This window comes from Camelus ferus, chromosome 1 (genome assembly GCF_009834535.1).
Source record: "Camelus ferus isolate YT-003-E chromosome 1, BCGSAC_Cfer_1.0, whole genome shotgun sequence".
Lineage (NCBI taxonomy): Eukaryota > Metazoa > Chordata > Mammalia > Artiodactyla > Camelidae > Camelus > Camelus ferus.
In genome coordinates, this window is record NC_045696.1 from 22,110,965 (window position 1) to 22,130,310 (window position 19,346).

At 37.8% G+C, this 19,346-nt stretch overlaps 2 protein-coding genes across 5 annotated transcripts in view; one reads left to right on the top strand and one right to left on the bottom strand.

Annotated features, from left to right (window-relative positions):
• LOC116662776 overlaps nt 1-19,346 on the bottom strand; it is a 212,847-nt gene that overhangs the window by 71,551 nt on the left and 121,950 nt on the right. For both annotated transcript variants that reach the window (XR_004318823.1, XM_032477115.1), the window contains exon 4: nt 10,122-10,272. Coding sequence is in view for 1 of the 2 variants with exons in the window: in XM_032477115.1 (XP_032333006.1) it covers nt 10,122-10,272 (151 nt within the window). In the remaining variant the exon portion in view is untranslated. The remainder of the gene's footprint in view (nt 1-10,121; nt 10,273-19,346) is intronic.
• Nucleotides 315-19,346, top strand: part of C1H21orf91 (chromosome 1 C21orf91 homolog) — a 31,934-nt gene continuing 12,902 nt past the window's right edge. For 2 of the 3 annotated variants that reach the window (XR_004318802.1, XM_032477076.1), the window contains exons 1-2: nt 595-746; nt 1,735-1,868. Coding sequence is in view for 2 of the 3 variants with exons in the window: in XM_032477076.1 (XP_032332967.1) it covers nt 616-746; nt 1,735-1,868 (265 nt within the window). In the remaining variant the exon portion in view is untranslated. Of the gene's footprint in view, nt 453-594; nt 747-1,734; nt 1,869-19,346 lie in introns of those variants that run through there. The other variant, XM_032477081.1, reaches the window with a different exon arrangement.

Sequence of the window (19,346 nt, forward strand, 5' to 3'; positions counted from 1 at the left end):
TTTAGTACCTCACAGGTTTTTTTTAGAGAGGCGGGACCTAAAATAAGAGGTGGGGCCCCAGGATGATCCCCGTGGGCGTGTAAGGAATGCGCCACATTACAGGCAGGGGCGCCCCGTGTCTAAAACAATCTGTAAAAAATAAGCTTCTGTATTTAAAATTATCCTAAATTCTGAAACTTGAAACACGAACTTTTCCGTCATTAAATATTTCAACTGGCACCTAACTCAAAGTTCGGTGATACTATTTTCCTTCAGTCTACTGCTTTCAGACAAAGTTCTACCCACGCATCTCGCTCCCTCTCTCGCATCCACTCGTCACTCTCCGGCCCCCGCGCCCGGCGGCCCCCGCCCGGGGCAGTAGTTTCCACTACGCTAAAGGGGGAGGTGGTGACGGACTCCTCTATCTACTTGCCTCGAGGAGGGGGCGTGTGAGGAGCCACCTCCACAGGACGGTAAGAGACCCGGCGCCGACACGCGGAATCAGGGGCAAACGCGGGTTGAGGAGGCGGCGTCGGCGCAGCAGCAGGGAGGCGGGGCCGGGGTCCGACGTGCGGGCGCGCGGCTTCGCCCTCCGCCGCGCCGCCCCCCGCCCCGCACCCCCGGAGCCTCGGAGGGATGGCACCGGCGGGAGGGGGCGGGGCCGCGCGGCAGCCTTCTCCGCGGCGGCCGCCTGCGCTGCGGCCGGAAACAATAGTGGAGGAGCCCGAGCCGCGCGGATCGGTTGCAGCGGCTCGCGAAGCCGGACGGTAAAGACCCCGCTTCCCCGCCCCCGACCCTCCTGCGTCCCGGTCCTCGGCCTCGCGGTCCCGCTGCCTCGCACTCCGAGCCCCGCGGCCGCTGGCGCTGTTCCGCGCGGGGCGCCCGGTCGGACGGTCGGGGAGACCGACACGGGTCCGCGGCAACCTGAGGGGCGGGCGCGCGCCCCCAACGCCGGAGGCCCGGCTGGGACCCGACTCCCCGAGACGCAGAGTCCGGGAGGACCGGCTGCGGTGGCCCTCGAACGCATTCTCTCTGGGCGGGAGGAAGCCCAGGGCGAGGGGACGCGAAGCTCCCGCCGGCCGGGCTCCGGGACCCCCGGCCGGGCTTGGCCACCCCGCCTCCGGCCGTGCCCGAGCGGCACAGCGGAGCCGCTGCCCGGCCTTCCGTGCGGATCCTTTGGACACTCCCGGGACCCCTCCCTAGTGTTCTTTTCCACGTGCATTTTTTTCTGCCCCCGGATCTCGGATAGGAAACCTTGCTACGCCGAGCTAGCGAAACGCCTCTAAGGTTCCGCCGAGCTAGCGAAACGCCTCTAAGGTTCCCACCATGAAGTTAGCGAAGAGGTGTCCCGAGCAGGTCTTTCTTCCTGCATTTAACAGCGTTAAGTAGGTTGACAGACCCGGCATCTGAAAAGGCCTCGCTACTAAGCTCTTTCTATGCCTGGTCAGGGATGGGGGGCGCGGGCTCGAATGCCAGAAAACTGCTTTCCGCCAGATCCCCCCCAACCAAGTAAAACACAGGATCAAAAAAGGCACTTAGGCATAGTGTCACTTACGACTAGGCTTTAAGTTTTATTAGCTTTGTGTCTTTGCACAGTAATATGATATTGAAGTACAATTATGGCGATGCTTGTTTGATGGGGCTGTTGCTTTAGATAAACTGAACAGCATCCTTCTCTCTTCCTAGAAGTGCCTAATACTGCTGTAATGGCAAGTTCTTGAAATTGTGTAACTGTCCTTTTCTGTTTCTTAATAGGGGCACTATGAACGAGGAAGAGCAGTTTGTAAACATTGATTTGAATGATGACAACGTTTGCAGTGTTTGTAAACTGGGAACAGACAAGGAAACACTCTCCTTCTGCCACCTTTGTTTTGAGCTAAATATTGATGGTAAGGACGCAGTATAGATTAATTTTATGGCATGAACTTTACAGAACTACTTTATGCTGAACCAGTTATAAGCTAAAACTAAAATTTCTTGAATGATTGTAAACTGTGACATGAATGAAGTGTGGAGATCTGTTAAAGATAAAGAGTTCCTGGAAATGAAGCGGAAGTTAGCACTGCTATGAATTTAAGAGAAACTTTTTTTTAAACTCCTGCAGTGTTAATCCCAGTTTTGCTAATATAAAGATGAGGTATGAGTATTAACTGGTAAACTTTTCCGGTTTCAAAGCTTATTAAGTTGGCAGATTTTAACACAATTGTTTTTGTGTTTGTTTTGTTTTTGTTTTTTGTTTGTTTTTTAATATTAAGAACTAACATAACAGACTGACAGAAAACAAACTTACGGTTACGAGGGGGTAGAGGGGGTAGGAAGGGATAAATTGGGAGTTTGAGATTTGCAAATAGTAACTACTGTATATAAAATAGATAAGCAGGTTTGTACTGTATAGCACAGGGAACAATATTCAAACTAAGAAGGCTTTTAAATTTTCTTAATAGTATCTCTAAGAGTATATGAAGAGTTCTCCAAATACTAAAAAAAAATATATATATATATTATTGAAAGTGTTTGGTGTGCAGTTTATGTGCCCATGGATATCAATAGTTTGTCCCCAAGAATCATGTGGAATATGTTTCTTTAATCTTGATGTTGCCATGATAAATTCTGATTTTTTTTTTAATATTTATGAGTCATACTAAAAAGATGCTTAATACTCTGGCAATGAAAAAGTTTGCCTGCCATTTGAATTTTGAATTGTAACATATCAATAGAGAGATTCTGTTACACCTTTAGATTAACTTTAATCATCTTGACTTTTATATTATGTAGGAAAGATCAAATGTTCCTTCAGTTAAAAAAAATGGGAATATCTACCTTAAGATCCCTCTTAGGACTTGTTTTTTAGAAATTGTTGTAGACACCAAATTAATATATTTAGATACTCTGTAGTAAAAGTCAAAATTATAACCATAAGTAGACTACTAAAAACATGTAGAATTAACTATATGACATTCATTTTCCATTTAAAATCATATTGGTTATGACAGTTTTGCCATTGTACTCTCAGAATTGTAGTTGCTGAACGTGATAATCAGTGGAAGATCATGGATTTCCTGTAAGTTCCAAAAAGTATATATAACTGGCTTCGGTAAATATAGTAATTACGACTGATTTCAAAGGAATGACTTAAAAACATGATTCTTTTGTAAATTTAAATTACCATGTCCTTAATTATGCTAGAGTGAAAGATCTGAATTTATGTTTTTTTTTTAGAAATACAGTTGGTCTTTCACATTATAGATTTTAATTTTAGATGGGCAGAGGCATTAGAAATGACTCAGCCCAAACCTGTATTTATACTGAGGGAAACTGAGAACTAGGTAGTTGGACTGTTCAAGGTTGCTAAAAACAAGCTGTTGTTATTTGCCAGGCACTGTGTACCAAGCACATTACATAGATTATCTTATTCCACTCAAAATAGCTCTGAGATGACTATTATTATCCATTTTAAAGTTGATGGAGCCTAATCTTCAAGACAAAAAATGCACTTTGAAGTTGCACGGCAATAAATGACAATGCTGCGCTTTGAAGCCTGGTCATCTGGTTCTAGTGTATGTGATTTTAATTCCATTGATCGATTGTCAGTAGTTATTTTACTTGATAGAACTCATATGAGAAACCTGTTCCCCTGAATCCTAATTGCTGACTTTGATATTCCATCAGCCAGCTTTTCCTACCAATGCTTCCTGCTAAATCATCATTAGTGGTGTTCATGCTGTGATAGAATTTTTCTGCAGAAACCTAAACTTTCATATTTGTTTTTCCAGTTTCTTTTAATAGTGCCTTTTAACTGGTTCTTCATCATTATATAAAAAATATACAGATACTCCTCAGGTACCATCTTTATGAATATTTCATCTCTGATAACATTTATCTCAATTATAAGCTTGTCATAAGTCCTACGTTGTTTAAAAAATAGTTGGCTTTATCTTAAAAGACAAAAATAATTCTCAATTTGAATTAGTATTGTTTCCTTTTATAGTCTATGTACACTCAAGGTTTTAGATTTTTAAATGCTAATTAAACCTTTATGAGAAAAATTATTTTAGAATTAAATTTTCTTCCCAATTTATCTGAAGTCAGTGCTCACAAATAATACATTTCATATTTACTACAGGGATAAGCTTGTGCATTATAACCATTTTAATATCATAAGATTTTTTTTAATCTTAGAAATTTTAGGGAAAAAGGAGGGAAATGAGAACCCAGAATTCCACAAAATTTCAGTTTTTATCAGTACACAGGTTTTTAAAAATCAGTGAAAACAATGTGATAATAAAGTAATCAAATACCTGAAAAATAACTAGGTATATTCTTTGTCTATGTCAACAAACCTTTTAAATGTTTTTGAAGTTTTCTTTCCCCTACCAAATTTTCAGCACAGTGCCAGTCAATAAATGTTAGATAAGAAAGAAGGACTTCAAAAAATATGACATTTAACTTTACTCATTTGATATAACTTTTTTGTAGAATGGTACTGTGGCTGTCCCTTGGTTTCTTAGCTTACAAATTGCTGAGTTTTCTCCAAAGCTTTCTATTCTTTTTTTAGCTAAGAGGCTAAGTTAAAAATTCTCTTGGAATTTTTAGGCTAGTTTTGAGTCCACAGTTAAGCTGAAATACTTCCCACCTTTGAATTGTTGCTTATGTCAGATCAAAACTGGTCTAATCAAATTGTTTAAAACTGTGTGCATGCATGTATTTATAAAATGAAGATGGAAAAAGAAAGAAAGAACAAAAGACAGTTTAATCTTGTAGGAGAGATTTCATATTCTGAGCATGGTTCTAAGTTGCCTTTTTTCTGTGACTTTACAGTACTTAAAAGGAAGTAAGTACCTATATACATATACTTCCAAGCCGTAGGTGATACAGTTCAAGGACCTAAGAAATGCACTTTAAGGAGACTGATTTTTTTTGGAGGGGGATGGTTGTGGGGGGCACCTATAATTCACCATTAGAATTAATTGTCTACTTCTAGGATTAGGAGATAGATGCATAAACTTCTTAATACTTACGGCCTGTCCTTGGCACTGAGACACTCTACACTTTTTATGCATTTATGATCAAATACAATAATATGCATCATAGTTCATGGTACTAAAATCTCTAAAGTTTTTTACTCACTGCCATTCCCTAGACTTTTAAGGCTGGGAGGAACGTAGCCCAGGGTGGTCAGGAGCCATAATAAAACTCAACTGTAATAAAACAATGTGAGAAATGAAACTAAAGATCAGGGGACGAGGCAGAGGTCCAGGGCTCCGATCTGTTACTTCATACTATCAGTTTTCATTTTGTGCCAAAACTATGCAAATAGTATTTTTACTTTTCTCTAATAATTGACTTCCTTTCTCTTCTGTGGAGACAAACTTTTTTATAGGACAGGATTGGTGCCTCTTATGCCAAAGTTTTCAGTGTACATTGATCTTGCTAGTTGATTAGTATTACCAAGGCTTACTAGTCTACCTTGGACTGTATGAGCCATCTCAGACTTCATTCTCCCCTACTTTGTTGACCTTTCCAGGAACTTTTCTAGAAACAGACCCAAATGCAGATCCTTAGTAATCTTTCCAGCAAGAAAAATCTGAGGGTATTTTCTCTTGGTTGAGGCACTGGTTTCACCAGTGCTTACTTTTAATCTTTCTTCCTTGATTCTTTGTGCCTTTGACCGAAACACTGGTCAGTAGTCAGAGAGCAGTTTAAATGTCAATGTTAAATCCTTGATTTAGTTTGAATCAAGACTATATTAACTACTCAACAGCTCTTGTTTTGTCTTGCTTCTGGCACACCAGCGTCTTTCCACAAAGTAAAGGCCCAACACTTTACTTGTGGTAGGGAGGCTGAATATTGTTAACTCAATCTGGCATTAACCTCTTTTCTCTTGTTTCCCATAATGGCAAACATTATATCTTGCTGTTCACTAAAAAAGCACTTTTAAGTATAAAGTGTAATATGACTTTTAAACTTTAGCTTGGCTACCTTTGATATACTTAAAAATACAGATACGTATTTTTCTTTAACTATCTTTTAATGTCACTAAATAAATTTGAACACTTTTAAATGGCTCTGATAGTAAAACTTTAGTATTTGGACAGAAGTAGGGAGGGATGGAAGTGAAATGTAGGTTTAATTGATGATAACTTTAAATTATAGAATATTTTTTAAAAAATTAAAACTAGGCTTGTAACAACATCTAGTTAAGATCTGTAACTTAACTAACAACCCACATCTGAGGAGCCAGATTCCAGATTCCTATCTCTTGTCCTAATTATGGTGACCTCTTTTTAGTTACTCCCAACTTGTTCTCCCTTTAACTTTATTAAACTTTCTAATTTTAAAGTTTAGGATGAATTTAAAAGATATTGAGTTGCAACTAGAAAAATCAGCTACAGAGAGGCCTTTTCAGTAATAAAAGGTTGTACCATGTTGAAGACAAACTATTTGAACTGCAACTGTAATGCTCTGGTGATTCCTCTAACCAAGGAGTTTGAACTGGAAGGGATTTTAACAAAATGAGACAGTGTATACTGAAGATGGGCACGCACCAGATCTCATGTGGACTTATTGCCAGAAAGCTATAAGAATTTTCAAGTTTCTGACCCATCTCAGGACATAAAATGTAATGATTAATGCTACTGCTCATTATAGATACTTTAGATGTTATAAACTTAGAAAAACTCTTCCCTGCTTTCTCCCAGCCTCTGTTTGTGATGGGCTAACATGGTAATTCCACCTTCCACATACCTTTACAAGGAAGATTGCTTTCCTTCAGCCAGTACGTCTCCATTGCTCCACTTCTGCTCTAGTGGTGAAGCATGGGGGCCCTGGACTCACACCCTTGAATCCTGACCCTGCCATTAATTAGTTGGGTTTTTGTGGCAATCCAGATACCTAAGTATTGTGTCATACTGGTTCTCAAATGTTACCAGTAAGAACAGTTTTATATTTTTATTTCTTAATCTTGAAATTGTTGTGCCAGAATCTAAGTCAAAAGGCTGAACTGCAGTTGTTGCCATTTGTTCCAAGAATACTTGGCAGTGTAAGCAGTGGCGCTCAGATTTCTTTGTTTGCTCTTGATGCTCAGAGTGAAGCTGCAGAGTAATGGTAGCATAGTGATTAGGAGGACAGGTTCCTGATTCTGTGCCCCTGAGGTCCGGAAACTCCAGGTTGGGGGTGGGAGGGTGCCGTGCAGGGAGCACACACACTCCAGAGCCTGACTGTCCAGATTCAAATCCCCATTTACTAGCTGTGAGACCCCGAGCAAGTTACTTCTGTGTATTATTATTCTGTCAATTCAGCTAGAAGTATATGCCCATCTAAGTTTTAAATAGGAAAGGATTAATATTTATTTTCTCTTATTTAGTAATACAGTATGTGGCTAAAATGCCTGTAGAAGTGACTAGGATGGTTGGAAACCCTTACTTTACAACTGATTTTTAAGCATCTTGGAGCATTTATCATAGCTAAACATTTATGGAGGTCTCCCATCAGGACTAAGAGGTGAGTAGTAGTATCCTCATTTATATGTGGCGAAACAAAGACTCTGAGGTCAAGTCAAGCTGCCCTAAAGTCATATAGATAGTAAGTAACAGAGAAGAGATTCAGATCAGGTTTCTGATGCCAGAGCTGTTGTAACCACTGTGAGAAATGGACATTTCTCTCTTTTACCTTTGCTATATTCTAAGTTTTAAATTGTAGACCAGCCCCTCTGTGTTGATAGCATTCACTTGTTGGTTTTCCTAATGCCTGTGATTAGTCCTGATCATCTTTTCATTTTCTTTTTTTTTTTTTTTTTAACATGTTGGCATACTCTGTCCTAGGCCTTCCGTCCTCACTCTTTGGGCTTTCATGACCTTTCATATGCTGATAACTAGCAGGTCTCCTCCTGCCTCCTCCTTGCCCCCAAGTGCACACCTATATATGCAACTAATTTGTGGACATCTTCACTTGTATACCCCATAGGTATTTCAACTACATTTCTAAATTTAAACTTTTATTCCACCGATACCTCTTTTCAAAATGAATGAATAAATAAATAAGTGAATTCCCCCTCCATCCCTGCAGCCAAAAGAAAAAAAAAAATGTTGGGCTTGGAGTGAACAGTGGGGAAGGTAAAGACATAAATGCCTAGCTAAAATATATGCAAGGTGGCGCCAAAGAAAGAACCTGCCTTCCCTGAGTCTTAAAAAGTTACTTCTCAAAGCAGCCTTCCCTGCCCTTCAGGGTTCCTTTCCCCCACCACCATCAACCCCAATATACTTTTCCTCATAGCACCCTTTGCTTCCTGGCACTTGCTCTAATTTGTTACTACAGTTGATTCCATGTTTGTTTAATGTGCTCCCCCTCCCCCATTTGTTAATTCTGTAAGGACATGGATTAGAGTCTGTTTTATTTACTAATTTATAACCAGCAGTAGCACAAGGACTGGCAAGAAGTAATAAATGAGTGTTTGAGGAGTGAATCAGTCTAAAGGAGACTTTAGAGGGCTGTCTTTCTTAAATTTTTTTCCCTTACACTTGCCCGCAACAGAACTCTTTAGCAATTTTTCTGTCCTTTAACAGAGTTTCCTGAGATCTTTCTGGAGTCTACTAAAAGTTTTATGAATCTTACTAATGGAAGAACTTTGTGTCATATTCAAAAGAAAAATGTAGCAAATAATACTAGTAGTGATATCTGGTTATCTTTTGGATAAAAAACAGACATAGTATTTTTTCTCCAAACATAGAGCAAGAAGTTTTATACAGGGCTGTGTTTAGAATGGGAGTTTGTAGATTCATCTACACACTGCAGCTCTTGTTATGCTGAACACCCCAGCAAAGAGCTGTTTGCTCACAGTGATGACCCCGAGGCATTTGATGATCCTGAGTGCTTTTTAAATCAATGATAAAAGTAGGTTTTTTTTTTTAATCAGTGATTTAAAGTTGAAAACAAAGAACCAGAATGTACAACCCGGAATATCTTATTAATAGAAACATAATTATAAATAAAGGATTTGTTAGAATAGATAAAAGTGACATTCTGGTTCAGATTCATAATTCATTCTCCCAGTGTGTTGACAAAGATGAAAAGAAATGTTTTATGAGACACATGGAAACAAATTAAATCTAGAATGAAAATCTTTCAATTCAAAATGAAAAATATCTGTTCTCAGTAACAGGACACACTTTTCATGATTAAAATAATTTATATTAACTGTTATTAGAAAGTTGATATAGAGAAATCATCTACCCAGGAATAAAGGGTAATTTTTCTATTACATGCAAAATAAAACTGGCCTGTGAAGAAAGAAGACAAAGTTAAGTTTCTCTCCCCACTCTGGAAGAAGTGAAATATCACTCTCTAGTTGGGAGAAGCTAGTCCAACTGTCAGACACCTAAGGGATTTACACTTTTAGGTAAGTGACTTACCAAATAATAGTCAGGTGTTGTTTATCAGGTACTGTATGCTTTACATTCATTATTTTATTTCATTCTTAATTCAACTATATGAGGTATGTGCTACGTTATCCCAATTTGATAAATGGGGAAAATGAGTAGAGTCTGGGGAACTAGTCTGGATACACAGCTTGGAAGTTCAAACCTAAGTTCTCTGATTCCAAAGAGTCCAAGTGCCTAAATCATTTTTGCCTCCAAAGAAAATTGCATGAACTCTTAAGAATTTAGGAGATATTAAGTAACTTTTAGGCAAAGTTACAGATGAATTACACAAATGTGACTGTTCAAGCAAGAAACAAAGTTTGGGTCCCAAGAAATGCTTACTTTTTACAAGTTAGTTCTACCTGTGATATTATTTGATTAATACACATTTGGTGGAATAGCCAAAAATAGATGTTTCTGATGAGCCAAGAGACTGGGATGATGCAATCTCCATATAGATTGTAATCTAACAAGCTATCTGTCAGGAAAGTATAGTCTTTAGAACTCTTGGGTTGGATTGATAATGATCAGAGAGGAAGGAAGAACTAGGAAGAAGCGACACGCACGGCAGTCTTGCTAGTTCCTGCCCAGAAGGGTTGAGGAAGGTGAGCTGTAGACTGACATTTGCCACAGAATCTTGCAAGTGTCAGCTGGTAGTGAGACAATGGTTCTAACACTGCTCTCTGTCCATTCAACCATCCAGGTGATGGAGGCTAACATACTTACCCTCATTAGTCTTCCTCCCAAGAGACAATAGAGTTCTAAGTAAGTAGAAGCAGACAGTGCAAACAAAAGTGAAAATGTCAGCGCCGATCCTGGAATTGCACACTGTCTCCTTTTTGTTCATCCACCCCAGTAGCTGAGCCTGGAACACTTTCTAGAAAGAGAGAGAAGAGACAGGTGGTAAGACAGTGTAACTTTATATAGCACTTTAGATGTTGGAAGGTGCTTTTACAGCACCTTAAATTTAAACTCCACATTATGAAGGAAATGAACATTAAGTGTAAATTTTAAATATGGTAATACATGAAAAATGTATAAGTGATTGAAACCAAAGTGGCTAAGTAACATTGTAGAATTATCAAAATGTTATCAACTATAGTTAGAGTGGATTTAAATTATTCTAATCCAATTTGGCACACCATCTGTTAGGATTCTGATAAGGGGAATTAACCCATTAAACCCTGAGCCTTGAATTCATAGCTTGTAACAAGGGAAGACTCTTTATATACAAATAATTCTAAACTAGTGTATTTCCGTTAAATACTATTTCCATTAGCTTTTTGGCATTATTGTCTCAACTGTATAACAATAAGGCAAAATAATGATTTGTGTGTATATCCATCAAAATCTGAATCTCAGAATTTAAAGCTATGTTCATAGCAATTCTTAAACGCATTCATTCAGGAAATATTAATTGAGCAACTGCTACGTTCTGGTAGTTGTTCTGGTAGCTAAGGATAAGACAGTTAACAAAACAAATCCCCGCCATTGTGAAGCTTACATTAGAAAAGGAAAAAGACAATGGAATAAATAAATTATATGGTATAGCAGAAGGCAGTGTAGGATTATTTGTCTTTTATGAAGTATAAATTCGATCAGTGATACATTTTTCCACGTATTACCTTCTTTAAAATTCACATTTAGTGTTCGTTTTCTAAACGATATGGAGATTAAATTTAATAGTTAAAAGCACTTTCCTACCTCTAAAGTACTATACAAATATTAAATGACACCTTTACTATCTAATAAACTCATGATAACTGGTGGAATAATATCTACAATGAATTTAATGAGTGACAATTGCTAGTCTGTTTTGAAAACAGCCCGTGTGTTCAGGACGTTTTGGTGGTATTGGAGGGGACGTTTTCAGAATTAGCATGAAGTACTCTTTTATTCATACTTTTATAGTTTTGTCTTCAAATATTAAAGAGGTATTTTTAAGTTTCGGGGACACTAAAATATTTTAAAGCTTTTGTTTTATTACTGCTTTCTCACTAACACTTTGTAGTATTTGCCATGAGAACATTTCTGTTATTTATTATTTAAGTATCCTTTTTAATCTTGACCATATTACTTTGGCCCACCATATTAAATTTAAATTCAATGTCAATCAACATTTTGGCTATTTTTATACTACAAAGTAGAATAAATACAATATAGTAAAATACAATTCCTACTTAGTGTATCAGTCCTCCAGAAAACTGTTTTAAGTTTACCAGTGTATTTATTAACCAAAAGAAATAACAGTCATAAGTATCTGGGGAAAGAAATTAAAATCTCACAATTCTCAGTTGAGACTAATTATAGAACAATTTAATGCATCTCACAGCCTCTCTTTGCTACCGCTGACTCTCAGTTCATTTATTTACGCTCCCCCCATTCATTTTACCTTATACTGACACATCATCTTGCCGCCCTGTAGTTACCTTCTCCGTAACCTGGCAGGTTGACCAAAAAGATGATTACAGTGGCAGAAATGCTAGTGTCTATCATATTTAAAAGAAAGGAAAACATCAAGGGAAAAAGCTTTCCTCTCTTTCCCTTAAGCCTTAGTTGTTGGAAGAGCAGCGTTCACGCAAGGTCTCCTATCTCTCCCAGCTTACTCTGCAGCGCCCCTGCAATTTGCCCGCCTCCTTTGCTTTCACTGGTGACTTCCTGGTTGTCAGCACAATAGTTTCAGGTTCTGGCCATTTTCAAAATCTGCCGTTTAACATTTCCCTCTTTCTTGAAACACTCAGCTTCCTGGGTTCTGTGATAAATTAGCTCTGGCGTCTTATTTCTGCCCACTTTTCTTCCAAGTTTCGTTGCCTACTACGGGTCCCTGAAAAACTAGCGATTCCTTGAATTCTGTCCCTGTCTGTCTGCTCATACTGCACTCCTCTGTTTCTTTCACTGCGTTGGTTACAGCTACACCCTCTGTAAGCTAGTGGAACTCCAGAAACATACCACAGGCTAAATCTTTCTTTTAAGCACCAGACCTCTACATCCAGCTGCCTGCTAGACCTCTCCATTTAGATATCCTACAGATGTCTTGAATTTAAGTTTCTCAAACTAAATTTATCTCCTTACTTCCACATACACATGCATTTTTATTTCCTTCCTTTTTGGTTCCCATAGAATTCCAGGTCCCATACCCCAAAGATTTTGTTTCAGTAGGTCTACAGTTGAGTCTAGGAATTTGTATTTTAACAAGTGTCCAGGTGACTCTTGTGCAGGTGGTCTCGGGACCAAATTTTGAAAAACTGCCCTTAATGAATGAATGGTTCCAGGTTCTTCAAGACTTTCCATGTGTAGGTGCAGTGATGAATTATGGCTGAAATCTTATCTGAGCTCTGCTTTTCAAGCTGTGCGCCCTGGCAGGGATGGGTTTTCAATTTGCAAAGACAAATTGGCCTGTGGACTTGCAGCAGCCCTGCTCCCTCACAACTTCCCTCTCACCCCCCACCTCCATGCAGTCTGTCCCTGAGTCCTGTTAATTCTTCCCAGTCTGTTCCTGACTTTTCATTCCCACTGCCACACCTTTGCCAAGACCTTTATTCCTTCTCACCAATCAAGACCCACTTAATCCTTTTCATAGACTATATCTCTGCTTTCCCCATCACTGCCCCACACCACTAGTTGTCTCTCAGTATCACCAGAAAAGTCTTAAAGTGCAAATCTGATTATGCCATTCATTTTCTTAGAACTCTATTGATTCCTTACCATTTTCTTCAGGTTAGGCTGTTAACTCCCTCACATGACATGTAAGACATTTCATGACCAGCTGTCTTCTTAACTGGCTGCCCTCATCTTGCATTACCCACTTCAAAGGCACTCTGTCTCCTTTCCTCTCATTTCCTCCCTTTCTTTCTTATTTCCACACTTTTTGTTTATCTAGTTCCGTCTGTCCTAACACCATTTACTTCTTCCTCCTGATATGCAACTGCTTAACTTTTGGAGTACTTACACCAAACAGAGGTGATAATAAATTACACCATCACCTATGTTCACAGGGCTGCTGTGATGAATATAGAAGCGGAATATGGTATATGATACAAATGTTAGTATTGATTCAAATTGAAATACAGAAAGGTTTTGTTTTCATCTCATCTAAAAAGATGAAATTCTACTGAAAAGATCACTATGATTCATTTGTGTATTGAACAACTCCTCCTGTGCCAGAATAATTCAGTGTTTTATGTACATTGACGAGGTTTGAATTTATCCTGAGTTTACCTTTTTGTGATTTGGTTTTTAGTAGGTTTTTCTGCCCTGGCGTCCGTAATTTCCTTCAAGTAGCAGCTGCCCAGCAAATCCTTTCACCACAGTTCTTTTCAGCAGTATGAATTGTGTTCATTTATCGGTGTCTTTTTCCCTTACTCCCTCTGAAGTCTGTGGGTCTCCATCTGCAATTCCCAGATAAAACTATACCATGGTGATCATCTTACTTCAGGGGAAGGGGACTTCTTTCATTTGAAGATTAAATACTTTTCTTTGCTAGATATATCATTAGCCTAAGGAAATTCCCAATCTTAAAAAAAAAATTTCAGAATATTAGGATATTTTAGATATGTGTGTCTTTTACCATTTCAGTATTGTAATCTTTTTTATTTTACTTAGTTCATTGGAACATACAGTACAACACCTTAAAGCCTAACTTGTCTTGGGCTAAGGAACATTACGTTCTTTCCCAAAACAAAATATTTCCTTATGGGCATTTTTTTAATGTTTTTAATTTTCACTGTTTAAAATGATAAAAGACTTTGTTTCTCCCATAATAAAGTTTCCTTTTTTCATTGAAAAAAAGCATATTACAGGAAAGTCAAAATATAGGAAGCAAAAACATTAAAGATTTATAATCTCTCCTATCTACTAATAATCTCTTAATATTTTTATTTTTCTAAGTTATTTTCCACAGTAGAATGTGTGTGTAGTAGTAAATTGTGTTTAAAAAGTGAAATCAGGCTCTATATACCATTTATGTCTTTTTATTTAATGTATCAGAAACATCTTTCATGTCAATAGGTAAAATTCTACCATGTTGATTTTTTTTAAAGGTTGCATTGGACCGTAATTTTAAAAAGTATTTGTTTCATCATGGAAAGATTTTATTGTACATTAGTTCTCCAAACCCTTTGTTCAGATCAAAGTTCTTTTTACTCTGGACTTGCTATGATGCAGTTATAATACATAGCCACAATATTCCTATTTTAGCATTTTGCAGTATGATTCATCAGTTACTGCTTTTTTTTTTTTTAAGCTTTAATTTTTCTTATCCAATGGTTGGTGAGTTGCAGTGATTATTTCCTATCAGTCTTAATTTTTACCATTTACTACCAGTAGTAGTAATTGAATTATAAAAGTCTTTAAATTCACTTGCTAGTGTATCTCTTTATTAGATGCTGCTATAAAGCATTTATATAAGGAACAGTCAACTAGAATTTCAGGAATAGTGATTCAGATGTATGCAAAGAAGTTGAGATGCAAAACCAATGTTTTATAAATAATTACAAGACAGCTTTTCATTTTGTATTTCTTATTTTTAAGAAAATTAGTCAGAACCTTAACTGGGCAGACAGCAGTTCAGGAGATAAAGGGCAGAGTTCATATGGCTAGCACATTTCTTACTTTTGAACCATGAATTTTCTTTGTCACAATGGTTTATTCCAGGCTATCTTTTGTTTAGGTAAATGTATCTTTTCGACCTTGCCTGTTTTTAGGAAGGTTTTTCCACTGCCACCCCCTCCTCCCCCTGAAAATTACTGTCTCCATATGTGTCACGTATAAGTGGATATTTAAAACTAATAACTCAGTCATATTTTAAATAACTTGAGTAGCTTTTTTTAGGAGTCGGTAATGACAACTTTATGCACAGAAAAAATTTTAGAATAAATCTTGTACATTCAGAGCTATTAAGGAGAAAAAATTAAACAAGTAGAGGGTTACTTGTAACCCAATAATTGGATTATTGACAAATTTTTTTATACTATAACTTTTAATTTTTTGTGCTACTTAAAAAGTATAGTCTAAATAAAATATATTTTAATGTGCTAGTGAAACAAATCTAGCTTTTATGTTCTGTGCCTCTGCGGGCTTAGTATCTCAAGGCTAGCTTCCATTCATGTTCTTTTCCAGGTGCCTTCTTGTGCTTCATCAGCGACCTAGGGACACGCTGCCCCATCGAATTTGGTGACCTAGCCACAATGTGGTTATTTATATTTAAGTTAATTAAGATTAAGTTAAAACTCCCATTCCTTGGTCACACTAGCTACATTTCAGATGCTCAGTAGCCACATGTGGCTAGTGGCTACCATTCTGTATAGCACACATAGAGAACATGTCCCTCTTCACAGAGAGTTGTATTGGACATTTTTGGTTAAAACAAGTAGCTAAATTCGAGAGCAGAATTGAGTGTGGATTGTTATTTTTTGTACGTTGGTAATAAACAGCTGTTATGTAGGTGTGTTCCCCCACTTTGCCAACTGTTACAATGAAAAAGTAAAATTCACTGAGAGAGATTTTCTTTTTGACAAATCATTTGCAGTTTATACATCCATCATTACAAGAACCCAGTTCTGCTCTGGCTACCTTGAATATTTGACGTTGAAATTTATCTTTTAATATCATCTCTCTGAACTCTTTGCTGACTGAAATTTGCCCTTACAGTTCATTTATTGGATTAAGCTGCTCTAACTGCTTAATCCTTCTCTTAGCACACATGAAAACTTTAAAATGGCATAAACATCTCTAAAGCTGAAATCTGCTGTCTAGAGACCACCTGTTGGTGTATCTTTCTTTAAGGCAGTGATTCTCAAAATGTGGAAAAGCAAGTTGCTAAACCCATCTGTATATTGGCCTAGTACAGTTGCCAGTAATTCCATCTACTTCCAATGCAGACATTAGCGATTACCTGCTACTTTTAAACAGTATGCTGGGTATTTGAACATAGCAGGCTCTAAGTGGCATGAGAGGGAGGGGAATGGAGCACGGTTTATCCTAGTATTTGTTAAGGCATATAGGACAACTGATAAAATTTTGCAAGAGATAGAAACCTCTCCTATTGTGGATTTAAAGAAGGAAGTAGGTGCTGCAGATATCCATCCTTGCCTTCCCACCTTCGATCTAATCTGTCTTTCATCAACTCAGACAATCTGAGCATCCTCCCACTGAGTGGCTGTGATTGGCAACTGATGTAAAAGCAGTAACTCTCCTTGAATCATGGCTTGGCTGCCGCTGCTTGGTCATCAAATGCAGAGTAGCCTGGTCACACTGGGTGCCAAAGCATCATTGGGACAACCATTATTTACACAGAAGCATCCGGCCCTGTGTCACCTCACAGGCTTAGTTACAGCGTAGGAGTCACTAACCAGCATGAGTGCAGAGCTCGCTAGGTCACGGGTACCGCGCACTCATGAAGGGGTGGTGAGAAGTGTTTGAACTGAAGAGCACTTGCCCAGTGTTCAGTCGGTAGCTGCTTTTCATTACTAGCCAGTTGCTGTCAGATCTTCTGATGTTGTTTTTAAGAGAAATCAAGAAATTGAAAATTGTAAGTGACTAATTTTTTTGAACAACTTGTAAGCTAAACAGAACTTGCTTTGTAGTATGGATCCAGACTTCAGGCTGTGGGCATGCCATCTCTACTTACAGAACTTTCCCTCTATTCCTTTTATCAGAAATGGGAATCTGATCCTCAGAAACAAAGGCATAATATCTCAGTCTTTCTTAGTACAACAAAGTTTAGCTCTCCTCCCATTTTTACAGTTAACACTTGCTTAAAGAAGCACATACACATGGGCTTAATATGGGCGACACATAAACACGCAGGTGCTTGTTCTGCCTTTCTTGGCAACCAAAGTAAAATCATAAAAAGAAAACACCTTAAGTCTTGGAAAATTCTTTACCCGGGGCCAAATGTGAGCCTCCATGTAAAAGACTTTGAAGTAGAAGTGCATCAGTTGTTGCACAAATGTTGGCCGTGTTTGGAGGCAATGTGCTTAAAATTCCTTCACAGCCTGGTAACAACCTGGCACCTAAATCATAACTAAATTTTCTTGCTTTATTTAAAAATTAAAGAACACACAAACCTACCATTTGGAAAACCAATACTGCCAGTCCTCTAATTGTTTTTTGCTTTTTTTTTTTTTAAAGTTTGGAGTAAAAGTGCTTACTGCCTGAGCACTTCACAGTCTCCTACTGATATGATGATGTGTGCATTACAGCTTAGCATCCAACTATTGGTTATGATACATTTACTCTACCTATGGGATACCAAATTATATGAAACCAGTCCTTTAATTAGGAAATGAAATATGGTAGTCAAATTCAGACGGAAAGCTAATTGACAGAGTAAACATGCATGAGGCAGTCGGATGATACAATTCAAGAATGTGAAGTAAAAGCCATGTAGCATCAGCGTAGTCAGCTGAGAGATGATGCTGTTTGACAGGTCAGAGGAAGCTTGCCTAGCTTATTTATGATTACCACCAAGTCATAAATAAGGTCTTCTTAAGAGGCTAGGGGTAAAAGCAGAATGTAATGGGGACATGTGATAGAACTCAAGTATTTTGGGTTTTGTGGCTATTTTTTAGTGTCATCATATGAGAGGGAAAAATTATGTTACTACAATAGGCATGTTAAATGTAAGCGTGGAAATATCTTTATTTTAAAAGGGTGACAGTGATAGGTAGACAGAAAGATCTACAGTTGAGTGGCTTTTGCTCTTTTATGGGTTTAACTAAGTTTTCTTAAAGCATATTGATCCTAAAGAGGAATTTAAAGAATAGAAATGGGGATAGCATGCCAGATGGGTTAGTGGGAGGGTTTTCAAAGTATGTGAGAATGGTGTAACAAAATCAGAAATGAAAGTGGGAAAAGACTTTAAAAAAAAAAAAAACTATTGAATAGGAACAGCTTAACTTTTTAAAATACCACTGTTCATACAGAAATATACTGCCTATATAAATTTCTAAAAGCCTCTATCCAGAAGAAACTAGTACATACTTTAAAAAAAAATTAGCAATTATCGTTGCCAGGTAAGGTCTTGGTTCTCTAAAACCATGAACTCAAGACACGAAGTCACATGGACATCTTTGAGGTATGTTTTGAAGTTTCTGTGGTAGTTAAGATGTCAGTTACATTAGCCCTCAGGATTTTTATTAGTTAAGGGAGTTGTAGTGTGATTTTTGTTGAACTGGCTTGGATAGTACTTATAACTCAGTTCCTCAAAAGTATCAACTCATTTAACTGCGTTTGGATTCATCACCTTTCAAAAGCTGCTGAAGAAACAAATTAGTGCTCAGAGCTATTTACACGTGTAAATGCAATTAAAATTGTAAAGTCATTTGGGAAACTCACTGGGATCTCTAATAATAGCAATGGTTGTTTCTCTTATATTAATTCGAACTGATGAGGTGGAAGAAACAAAATCACTTCAGGAGTCTATAGAATGACACATATCTTGCTGATACAGATTAAATGGGCTACTCACATTCTTTTCTAGATTAAAAAGTAATTTGTCCAAGTATATGAAGTAGTCAGTATATTATATTTTTTGAATTTTTTGTTTCATCTGCCACTGCATGGGATATTTTAAACTATGTTTATAAAACAAATACTCGAATTGAACTTTAAAACTCATTCAAGTTTTAAATTTTTAGTGAGCTCTAAAGAAGATATCAGTACAGATCTGGATGAAGGAGCTACAGTTCACATAAAACAGCCTCATTGTATACTCAATAAATGTACATTTCTAATAAAAATATGTAATTGAGTAGAGTTCATGATTTGTTTGGCAGATCAAATGATACCACAGGAGTGCCATCTCTATATGAGTGCCATTCATCAGTTCTTGGAATTAATGGCACATTAGACTAAACATAGGAGTAACGACTTCTGAGAGCCTGGCAAAACTGCACATCCTGCTTACCTTACTAGGATGGACAAAACTTCATTGCAGTAGACCTCAATTGG